The sequence below is a fragment of the Colobus angolensis genome, unplaced genomic scaffold (assembly GCF_000951035.1).
Source record: "Colobus angolensis palliatus isolate OR3802 unplaced genomic scaffold, Cang.pa_1.0 Scaffold266, whole genome shotgun sequence".
NCBI classification, from domain to species: Eukaryota; Metazoa; Chordata; class Mammalia; order Primates; family Cercopithecidae; genus Colobus; species Colobus angolensis.
The window spans coordinates 313,498-326,323 of record NW_012115888.1 but is presented as its reverse complement, the minus strand read 5'-3'; the positions used below and the strand labels follow the sequence as shown (position 1 = coordinate 326,323).

The 12,826-nt window shown below is 35.6% G+C and overlaps 1 protein-coding gene across 3 annotated transcripts in view; it reads right to left on the bottom strand.

Moving 5' to 3' along the window:
• Positions 1–12,826, bottom strand: part of CDH18 (cadherin 18, type 2) — a 363,385-nt gene that overhangs the window by 70,139 nt on the left and 280,420 nt on the right. For all 3 annotated transcript variants that reach the window (XM_011947447.1, XM_011947449.1, XM_011947448.1), the window contains exon 7: positions 7,902–8,038. In XM_011947447.1, coding sequence (XP_011802837.1) covers positions 7,902–8,038 — 137 coding nt within the window. The remainder of the gene's footprint in view (positions 1–7,901; positions 8,039–12,826) is intronic.

Below are 12,826 nucleotides of genomic sequence, written 5' to 3'. Positions count from 1 at the left end.
GTTGTTAAGCTGGTATGATGGGTGGAGAAATTAGGAGCAAAATATATTTATGTGTTTAACACAATTTACTAACCACGTTCTATATACCAAGACATTCACTAAGTATTTGACAATACTATGATGAACCAAGATAAGTTAGACCAGATTTCTAAACTTGATTTCTAAACCCACAGAGGTGAAAAAAATACTACAATGAAATGTGATAAGTGCTATACTTAATGCATGCACAACATTTACCTGTGGAAGAAAAGAAACTGTACATTTGTCTAAGTTGTTGCAAAAAATTTTACAGATGTGACATTTTAAACAGTTCTTATAAGTAAGTAACTTTGTAAAGCAGAGCAAAATGAAAACAGGTCACTGAAATATGAAAGGATTATGAAATTATTGAAAAATCCTGGCCTGTTTGGGGACTATGACTAAAAGCACAATACACATTTTTCAGAGGATTAAGCTGAAAACAGAGAGGGCTGAGTCTTGTTAAGGAAATCCATCCATGTGGAGTTTATTTCTTAGACAATCAGGAGACGTGTGTGTGTCTCCGTGCGTGTTTGTCATAGCACTGGAACTGAATGGAGCTATGATTTAAATCAAATTGTAGTTAGAAACAATGTTTCTTAACCTTAACCTTAACTTTACATTAGATTCACATAGGGCAATGGTCCTTACACTTTAGTGTGAATGAGAAACACATGGAAGGCCTGACAGAACCAGGGTTTCTGGGCCTCAACCACAGAGTGTCGGATTTACTAGATCTGGGCCGAGGCCTGAGGATCTGCATTATTAGTTCCTATGGAACACACTTTGAGAGCTACCAGTTTGGAATGTAAGATGCTGAGGACCTTCTTCAGGAAAAATGAATCTCAGAATCTCCGGTGGGTATAGCACTCGAAGGGATTCAAAAACATAATGTGTAGTTAGGTTTGAGATCCAGATATTGCAAAATATCACTTAGATAATGGTGTGAATGAAGCAGTATACGGTACTGTGATGCTTAATTTTATGTGTCAACTTGCCTGAGCCATAGAGTGCTCAGATGTGTATAGTCACACATTATTCTAGGTGTTTTGGAATGAGATTAGCATTAGCACTGGGAGACTGAGTAAAGCAGACGGTCTTTCATATTGTTGGTGGGCCTCATTCAATCAGTTGAAGGCCTTACTAGAACCAAAGTACTTCCCCCAATGACAGAGAATTCTCCTGCTTCACAGCTTTGCAAAAGCTTTTCCTGGCTCTATAGCAGTCTGCCTGCCTTCAGACTCAAAGTGGGATACAGAGTCTTCAGATTTGGGATTTGTCAGCTTCCATAATCACATGAGCCAAATTTTTATAATAAATCTATCTGTTCCCCCTCTCTCTTTCTCTCTCTCTTTCTCTCTGTCTTTCTCTATCAGTCTATTTCCATATCTCAATATATGTACATATATATGTGTCTCTGTGTGTACACACACATTATACACACACACACACACACACACACACACACACATCCTCCCTATCACTCTGTTTCTCTGGAGAATCCTAATACACACATTCAGACACATTTGGAATCAGAAGAGAATATGCAGGGCAACCTTTACTCAGCCCTCAACTCAAGACTGAATCCATGCATTATCCTCTCTATAAAACCTTTACTGATCCCCTTAGAGTGATTAAACTACCAGTTTTGTAGCCCTTAAAAAATCTCTCTTATCCCTAAAAAATCCTGTTTCCACAGTAATTTTCCAAAATGCCATTATCTACTTACCTTGTCTTATGAATTACACTCAAATACCTCAAAGGCAAAATAATATTCTCAATATCCCTGGTGTCTAAAATACCACACTGCCTAGCAAGTATCATTTATTAATATATTCTGCATGAGTTAATTGAAAGATACTTTAGGATAAAGATGATAAAGTATCCAACACCAAAATACTGGAATGGGAGCTAAAATAAAGAAAATTTTAAGAGGTAAAAGAAAGATGAACATAGTCAAATGTCATCAAGAAATGAGGGAAAAATGAAAGGTAAAAAGTACTGATAGGTTTTGGTTATTAGGCAGTCATTGATGCCCTATTTATAGGTCCTAACAAAGAGTTGGGATGGAAATCTGCATAATATGCATTACATCAGGGATGCATAAAGGGAACATTGAGTGATAGTATGTAAGTTTGAAGGAAAGCTTATTATCCAGTAAGAATCTCATAGCCATTGGAGAAGAGCTCATCCCAGCTGGCACATGATCTCAGTCTTTTGAGACCTTAAGTAGAGAATTCAGTTGAGCCCACCTGAATTTCCGACCTCCAGAAATCTTATTATTATCTGTTACACAACAATAGAAAACTAATTTAAATTACCAAACAGCTGTATTATAGATTGCATAGAGGGAAGGTGGTGTTACCCACCTCAGAAACATTCTGTAGGTCTTTACTTGGAAAGTACTTTTCCCCAAAAACTGTGATATATGATGAGAATACAACACTTTCTAGGTCTCTGACCATAGCCAGTATCTTGAATTTATCATCCTCATAATGTTATCTTTATAATTCTAAAAGTTAATTTCCTTCACAATATGAATTTCAAAAATAAATAACAAAATAAACCTTAGTGAGTTAAAATAACCTGACCAATGATTGGGCTCACCAAACATCAGCTTCCCTAAAGGGCCATATTTGAATAAGCACAGATTTAGGAACTGGAATATTTATATTGGTATCTTGTACGACCCTGAAACAAGGCCTGCTCACAAGAAGGAAGGAGCACTGTTTCTCCCTTGCCCTCATTCGTTCCTGGATACTGCAGCTGCAATGCCTCACCTTCCCAGAGGAGGCACCTTTCTCTTGTTGACATAAACCCCTAGGTAGGCTAAAAAAAATACTTACAAACATTCACTACTGAATGTCACTTCACAAAACAACTGGCTCTTCAGAAACTGTACATTAAGAAGATTTCTAAAAATACAATTTGAAAAAGTATCAGCTACCCTTCCAAGACAGAATATATCAGAAAATACTTGGGTAACGTGGCTGATGTTGAGGTTAAGGTTGACAAACAATTGTATCTGGCAATGTTCCTGATGACACTAACAGTCAATTAAGCCAAGTAATCAGTGCATGCATTTCATTTCTAAATACAGTCTCCCAACATGGCTATAAAATCTTTACTAGTGCTCTTTCTTTCTATACACCTATTTATGATTAGAATTAAATTATATTTTAGTAATGCTCATTGAGGTGTTCTCCAAGGTTGTTTTATTACCATCCAAAAACTCTGAAAATTACAATTTTGTACTGCTTTACTTAGTAGATATAGATCAACTCAAACCCCATATAAAGTATTGCACATAATAAAAATATACCTATATTTTACCAAGTAAATACATAATCAGGATGTTACTTAGTAAAAACAGGCATTTATTTTGGTGATGATTGCAAATAACATAATTTTTATGAATGCATGAACGCATATATATTCATAAATTACATTCTACTTAATGCAAATATTATTTGGAGTGAGGTAGTGAATAAAAATTAATCTAAAGCATGGCTTCTGATTGAAATGCTTCTGGAGTTGATTCTCTTTCCTGAAGAAGTAGCTCAACACCCTTGTATTAGTCTGTTCTCACGCTGCTAATAAAGACATATCTGAAGCTGGGGAGGCCTCACAGTCACGGCGAAAGGCAAATGAGAAGCAAAGTCACATCTTACGTGGCAGCAGGCAAGAGAAAGTGTGTGCAGAACACCCCTTTATAAAACTATCAGATTTCATGAGACTTATTCACTATGATGAGAACAGCATGGAAAAGACGAGCTCCATGATTTAATTACCTGCCACCTGCTCCCTCCCACAACACATGGAAATTACGGGAATTAAAGATGAGATTTGTGTGGGGACACAGCCAAAGCATATTATTCCACTCCTGGTAACTCCCACAACTCATGTCATCACATTTCAAAACCAATCATGTCTTCCCAACGATCCTCCAAAGTCTTAACTTATTTCAGCATTAACTCAAAAGTTCACAGTCCAAAGTCTCATCTGAGACAAGGCAAGTCCCTTCTGCTTATGAGCCTGGAAAATCAAAAGCAAATTAGTGACTTCCTAGACACAAGGGGGATCCAGGCATTAAGTAAGTAAATATAGCCATTCCAAATGGGAAAAATTGGTCAAAACGAAGGGGCTACATGCCCCATGCAAGTCTGAAATCCAGCGGGGCAGTCAAGTCTTAAAGTTTCAAAATTATCTCCTTTGACTCCATGTCTCACATCCAGATCATGCTGATGCAAAAGGTGGGCTCCCATGGGCTTGGACAGGTCCAACCCTGTGGCTTTGCAGGGTACAAGACCCCTCCCAGATGGCTGTTTTAAGGGCTGGCATTGAGTGTCTGTGGCTTTTTAAGGTGCGCAGTGCAACCTGTCAGAGGATTTACCATTAAGGGGTCTGGAGGACATTGGCCATCTTCTCATAGCTCCACTAGGCAGTGCCCCAGTGGAAACTCTGTGTAGGGGCTTGCACCCTACATTTGCCTTCTGTATTGCCTTAGCAGAGGTTCTCCATGAAGACCCACCCCAGCAACAAACTTCTGTCTGGATGCCTAATGGTTTCCATACATTCTCTGAATTCTAGGATGAGGTTCCCAAACCTCAGTTCTTGACTTCTATGTACCCTCAGGCTCAACACCATGTGCAAGCTGCCAAGGCTTAGGGCTTGCACCCTATGAAGCCACTGCCCAAGCTATACCTAGGCCCTTTTTTTGCCACAGCTGGTGCGACTGGGATGCAGGGCACCGAGTACCTAGGCTACACACAGCAGGGGGCCCTGACCCAGCCCGTGCAACAATTTTTCCCTCCTAAGTCTCTGGGTCTGCAATGGGAGAGTCAGCTGTGAAGATCTCTGACATGCCTTGGAGACATTTTCTCCATTGTCTAGGTTTTTAACATTTGACTTCTTGTTACTTATGCAAATTTCTGCAGCAGGCTTGAATTTCTCCCAAGTAAATGGTTTTTTCTATCTCATCATCAAGCTGTAAATTTTCCAAACTTTTATGCTCTGCTTCCTCTTGAACTCTTTGTTGCTTAGAGATTTCTTCCACCAGATACCTCAAATCATCTCTGTCCAGTTCAAAGTTCCACAAATCTCTAGGGCAGAGGCAAAAAGCTGCTAGTCTCTGTTAAAGCACATTAAGAGTCACCTTTGCTCCAATTCCCAAAAAGTTCCTTATCTCCATCTGAGATCACAACAGCCTGGACTTTACTGTTTACATCACTATAAGCATTTTGGTCAAAGCCATTCAACAAGTTTCTAGGAGGTTCTAAACTTTCCCACATCTTCCTGTCTTCCGAGCACTCCCAGTATCTCAGAAGTTCCAAACTTTTCCACTTTTTTTTATCTTCTTCTGAGCCCTCCAAACTGTTTCAACCTCAGACTGTTACCCGATTCCAAAATCACTCCCACATTTTCAAGCATCTTTACAGTACTACCTTACTCTACTGGTATCAATTTACTGTATTAGTCTGTTTTCACACTGCTGATAAAGACATGCCTGAGACTGGGTAATTTATAAAGGAAAAAAGTTTAATGGACTTAGTTTCACATGGCTGGGAAGGCCTCACAATCATGAAAGAAGGCAAAGGAGCAGCAAAGTCACATATTACATGGTAGCAGGCAAGAGAGAGCGTGTGCAGGGGAGCTCCCCTTCATAATACCATCAGACCTCCTGAGATTCATTCACTATCATGAGAACAGCATGGGAAAGACTGGCCCCCATGATTCAATTACCTCCCATTGGGTCCCTCTGATGACACGTGGGAATTGTGTGAGCTAGAACTCAAGATGACATATGGGTGAGGATAAAACCAAACCAATTCAGCCCTCATAATTTTTTTCTTGGATATATTTTTCCATTCATCCCTTTATTTCTTAACTAATTTTTAATAAGTCCTTATTATTTAATTGCCATTTAATTTGTTCTTAAGTTACTAAGGATCCACAATTGCTAACATCTGGCTATTTTGAAGATGAAAACAACCAGAAGTGATTGCAATTGAACTCACTCATGGATTCTTTAGAGCACCCCTTTTAAAGGAATTGGTGAAAAGTTACTTTTACAGAGATATTATGTTGAAAAACTAATCCAAATGAAAGTCACTTGAGCTAATTTTGTAGACACCAAAATCCAAGTAGAATAAAAAACACTGAAATAGCCTCATGATTGCTATATAACTAAGGGCAATAGAAGCATGCATAAACTACAGTGCAATACCACCTCACACCACTAGAATGGCTATAATAAAAAGACAGATAGTAATAAATGTTGGTGGAAATATGAAGAAATTGGAAACCTTATTGCTGTTGGAAATGTAAAACAGTGTATCCACTTTGGAAGACAATCTGCCAGTTCATCAAGTGGCTACACACAGAATTACCATATGAGTTACCCACAATTTCACTCCTAGGCATATACTCAAGAGAAATGGAAACATTTCCACAACTACTTTCACACCAATGCCTATAGCAGTATTATTCATATTAGGAAAAAAAAATGGAAACCAGATGAATGTCTGTCAAGTAAAGAATGGATAAATATGTGATATATCAATACAATAGAATAATTTTGGTAATAAAAAATTAAGTACTGATGACACATACTATAATATGGACAAATATTTAACACATCATGCTCAATGAAATGAACCTGTCACAAAGGACTACCTATTATATGATTATTTTATATAACAAAGCAATAGCAGGCAAATTTATAGAGACAGAAAGTAAATTAATGGCTTCCTGAATTAAGGTGAGGCAGTGTGGGGGATTATGACTAAGTAATGAAGAATTTTTTTTTTGGAGTAATAAAAATATTTTGAAATTGGTTGTGGTACTGGATGTACAACTCTGTGAATATTCTAGAAACCATTGAGTTATACATTTTAAAAGGGTACATTTTATGCTGTGTGAATGATATATCAATGAAGTTGTTACAATTTTTAATGTTTTAGACCATCTGAAAGAAAAACAGAATGTGATTTTACTTTACATGGCACTATTTTCAAATGTGAAGTATTCTTAATCTCTAATATATTAATGGTTTTTCATGAATACATCAAAACATTTCCTAAATATATATATAAACTCTTCATCACTTTTAAAGTGAGGATAATTGGTACCTTTGGTCTACATACGAATATGTTAAAAAAACTTTATTGTTATGAAGATGGATTCATTTTCTTAGAATTATATTCTAATTTCATTTAACACAGTCATGTCTACCTTTATGATCCTAGCAGCATTATGGATACGTATTGTTGTGTGTTGTTTCCTGAGCTTAGGTGTTTATCACAATGGAATATTCTGGGTGGAGGTAGAACAAGAGTTACCCTCAGCTTTAGATCATGTACTTGGACAGACCCTAGATCTGTCTGTTGAAATTCCAAGAATTATTCTTTCACTGTAAGTTCTATAAGTGTTTTTGAAACTTGAGCAGAGGTGTTATATTGACAAAATAATCAATGTGCAATTATATATTTTTATTTTGTTCTTTTTCCCTAAACTACCACACATATGAGGCACCTTTCTTCCAAAGACTTGATGGGTGAAGTATGGCAAAAGCAAATGAAAAGGCAAGTCTCCCAATTAGAAGAACCAAATGCCCTTGACTCAAGGATGAGGCATAAGTGTTCTGTGATGCCAATTTTCTATCACCGTGTCAGAATTACAGTAAGGAGGAATGTACAAGACTTACTCATGCTATCTGATAAGGATAAACTGTATCTAATACACTCCGCTTATTCTCCGATAATAAATTATATCTAATACATTCCGCTTACTCTCTTAGATACTGATATCAAAAGTAAAGATATTTCAGTATTAGTCTTCTTGTACAAGTGACATCTTTTACTATGATACATGAGGTAGTTTACCGTTTTCTGAAGCAGTGACTGTGATGTTGTACCATGGAGTTTCTTCTCTGTCAAGAACCTTTGTAGTCTTAATGGTTCCAGTATTGGCATCAATGTTGAAAAACCTGTCATCTTCAGCATTGTAGTTGATGAAGTATCTAGAGAAAAAAAAGAGAATTTTTTACTTGATGTTATAATGAAGAAAATACAACTGAACCAAGAGAAGCATTATATTTAAATATATTAAAATATTCAAATATTCTATATTTGATTACATGGCAGTTTTATATTTTTATAGAACTTACATCAATTATTCTTATCTGTCAGTCTTTAATTCTAAGTTCAATTACTAATTCAAAGAATAATTTTATTAGGTCTTACCAAGTTCCATGAATAAAAGTAGATAGTAGAAACACAGGGATTAATAATGGAGAGACCAAAAGAACTCACCTCTTAGAAGCCTATAATATGTTTAATAAAAAAAGAAAACCTACAATAAGACTTCTTGTTGCTATTTTCCAAAAAAAAAAAAAATTAGAATCATTGAAGTCAGAGATAAATTAGGAATTTATCTTGAAATTTCATTGTAGCTAAGGTTTAAAGATAAATATAAAATGAAAAACAAAACATTTATATTTATTAACATTGTACCTCCACCACAGTTCAACTAAACCCTTCTTTAGTCAAAGAATGAGACAAAAAATAAAGATAGGTTGAATTATAGACCACAAATTATTTTCCCTCTTCAATTCATGTAATTTTGCAGGATTCTCTCATATTAGGTTAGATTTCAGCTTACTTTTGTAATCAAATATGCTGAAAGTGATCGTGTCTGTCTTCTTTCTGGGCCTAGGTTTCATGAGACTTTGTTATGTTTCCTTGTATGCTATGCCACTGCCACAAGAAAAGCATGCTTGGGCTAATTAACTTGTCCTAGCAGGAGGAATTAAGGTAAGACCTTAACTGGGGCAAAGTTGTCCCAGCCTACTGGGACATCTACGCTGTCGCAGCGTAGATCAGCCTAGTAAATGTGCAGAAGCATGATTGAGTACTCCAGAGATAAACAGAGCTGGCATCAACAGCTAGCCTAATTCAGCTAGCCTTCAGCTAACCCACTGACACATATGGTATAGTCAGACATAGCTTTTTTTTAAGACCCCTGGGTTTTGGAGTTATGTGTTATTTGGCAATAGCTGATTGACATGTCTATGCATAAATACTATTAAACAATTATCATATGTTCTAGAGAAGCTTCAGACTATTTCTACAACTATTTAAGGAGAGAAATATTCTCTTTTCTCCTAACCTCTAATGCTTATTTCTGTTTTTAAATCTAAGCTTAAGTAATATTTCATCTTGATCTGAAAGATGAAATGGACTCATTATGTGAAAAGTGCTAGGGAAGAACATACGAAACAAAGAAAATCAAGATGCAAAGATCCAAATTAAAGAAAAAGTTTCAATTGGTTAGAAAACAAATCTATGTCAATGTGGCTATCCAGACTGAATGACATGAATGTCTAAGAGTTAGGACAAGGTAGGACAAGGCAAAGAGTTTTTTACTCTTTTGTGAAAGCAATGGAAGTATTTCAAATTCAAAGAAATAAAAAGATTAATTCATGTTCTGAAAAATAACTGTGGCTACTTTTTATCATAGATTGTAGAAACATGAAAACCATTTATAAAAAAAATCTTTGTCAACTTGGACAAAGATGGAAAGATAGAAGATAATGGAAAGAAGTGTATTATGTACTGCTATACATGAAATACAATTCATAGACTTTTTGTTGAAGTGGCATTAGTAGAGTAATTAAATCAGAGGTGACTTCATTTGCATGTGTGTGTTTGACCTACTATTTAATTGATAGGTCCCTTTACTGAGGTGGATAAAAAGAATTAGGGAAAGTTAATTTGGGAAAAATGAATGATTATGCCTTAAATGCCCATTAGATACCCACGTGGAATAAAAAGCAAAAGTCAAATATGGGTATGGAGATCGATTGTCCTTTCTAAACAGGAAATATAACTTTGAGATGACATATGAGCATAAAGGTAAGGTAATGGGAATGGTATCATCTCATCTGGAACAGAATTGTAAGAGAAAAGAAATAAAAGACTGAGCACTAAAGTGTACAACCTACTGAGTATAGAGCAGGCCAATATCTATTCAGAGATGGTGACAGCCAAAGGAGAGAGGGAAAACTGGGAGGGGGAGTGGCGCGCAGCCAAGAAATATCTTACCAGGAAGGAAGGAGCTAACAACTGGGGTGAATTCTGTTAGGAGATTGATTGAGGTTAGTGAGGGTTAATTGGATTTGGCAAGATGGACAGTATTATTAATAGTTAACTTGTCAAGAATAATATAAGAAAAAATATCAAAGGATTGGAGATTTATTACAGTGGCTTCAAGAGAAGATACAAAGACCATGAGTCAAGACAAGTGATCGATATCTTTTCCTGAATGAACAGCAGAAAAGAAAAAAAAAAATAGCATTTTATGTCATCAGAAAAGTGGGTTCAACAAATTATTCTCTTTTTTATGGGAAATAAGAAGCATTGTCTTTGCTGAAAGAAATGATGCTTTTGGAAAAAGGGACTATCAAAAATGGTAAAACTCATGAGAAGGTGAAAAGAATTGGACTCCAGGGCAGTTGTAGAAATTTCCCATTGAAAGTAATAGGGATGCTTCTTCCATTTTAGTACGGGTAAAAGAAGAAAAGCTGGGTAGAAATATAGGATAGGTCTGGTGATGTAAATATTGCAAAATTCATCACACTTTCTAGAACAGAGAGTAAGTGGAATTGCAATACAACCCCATGCCTCTCATAGGCATAAGGTGTTAGAAGGGTATGCAGAGCATATTGCTAAGGTGTGAAATCTTCTAACCTCCTGTGGATAGGCATGAACACACATGGCAGAGGATATTAATAGCAGCATGGAGAATGAAACTACAGAGCAAGGAGTATGCCAAGAAATCTAACTTATCAGTAAAATACACATAAAAAGAGACAGATTGTATCAATTGTGTGATCAAAACAAGGAGCTGACCACTGTACATTGAATGCTCTAATAATAAGTACATGTTAATTGAAAAAAGTTTAACATAAAAAAGAAATTTAAACAAGAAAAGGTACAATTTCAAAGTAAATCTTATTCTGAGACACAAAAACAAGATGCTACCTAATAGTGGGAAATCTGTATGTCACTGGACTTCTCAAAGCATAAAGCAACGCTACGGTAAAACCATTGCACCTTCTTTGAATTGAGCCTATACTAGAAAAAAAAAAACAAAACACTTCTTATAATATCCCTTTCCCAGACGATAAATGCTGAGGATGAGGGCTGAACTGGTTAGGAAATGAGAGATGTCTTTTCTCGTGGAAAGGACAGCATCCTTTAAAATGTAATCAGTAGGCTTTCTGGCTATTTTATTATCTAATGTTAACCTGTCTGTAAGAAATTGTCCATTTTTGGTTACTGTAAGAAAATCAGCTTCTGTATCTGAAATTTGGAGGACTCAAATTTGGAACTTATTATTCAGCTTCAAAGTTTCCTGCAGCAACTATCAGAAAAGCTCAGATTATATTGCTATAGATCCCTATGAAATATGGCAAAGCATGTCTCGTTTTAGAAATTCCATCACCTTAGAACTGTCAATCTGGAAGAAAATAGGTTTTGTTTTGTTTTGTTTTCCAAAAATACATAGTCTTTTTGCCAGCGCAATCTCCTCTTTTTTAGCCACTTCACACTGGGCTTTCTAACATAAGTGCTAATATCAGTGTCTTAATATTTTTAGAGTTAAACATATTTTAATTTATGTAGGTTTAAATTAAGTTTATATATTAGAAAAATGGTAAGCATAATGCTAGGCACGCATCTTTAGACTCACATTATTTGCTTCTGAGTTTCCTAAGCTATGTAGCTCTCTAGGGAAATCAATATCCTAAGGGCTACATTTTGGGCGATGCTTGGATCCAAAGAGTCTTATTCATGAAGTTGCAATTGAATTTTGACTCAAGTAGAACTAAATAGTTCTGCCTAACCACCTCTGGCTTTCTGCCCAGACATGGAAATAAAAACTCAGAAGTAAAGTGGAAATGTGAGAAAAGAGAAACTATTCAAGACTATTTTGAAGATTAAATGTAGAATCATTCTATTTAGAATTAAGAAGTGACATGGGTCCATAAAACCATTAATCAAACAATTAAAAAGAGATGAGAATATTCTCAGGAAATTATTTTTCAAATAATATTACAATAAAATGTTTCATAAGCCCTCAGAAAGTTAAAAAAACTTAATACTTTATGAATGTATATATCAATATTTAGATTTTTTTTTTTTACAAATAATTAATTTGACATTTTCAGGAGTATTTAGAAAATACAAAATCAAGTAACCATTTGCCTAGGACACATAGGTCCTAAAAGAGGACTGACTAATCATAAAACTAGTGGAATTGGGGTTTTAAATAAAAAAAAAAATTCTAGGTTACAGCTATCAAAAATGAACCAGAATAAATTGAGGCTAGAAGATTTATAGCCATATAAGACATTTTAAACAGTTTCTTCAAATTCTGATTTGGCCCTTAATATAAACCTTTGAGTACTGGTTTATGTGTGAGGTAGAGAGGAAACATTTAAATACATATATGAGTTATTTAACAAAGCTACCTAATAAGAGGTAAGAAGAGTTAACATTTATGGAGCACTTGCAATATACTAGATGGGGTTCTAAGTGCTTTATAAACATTAGTTCATTAAACACTCAAAACAGCTGCATGAGGTAGGTACTATTACTAGTTCCCTTTTGCAAATGAAGAAACCAAGGGACGGAGTAATGGAGAATTTTGTACAACAATAAGGAGATAGCGCAAGAGATTAAAACACAATCTAGGTCTACTGAGTAATATTGATCAGCTTGGTTTCTTTTGCAGTGTCCTTCTTGTT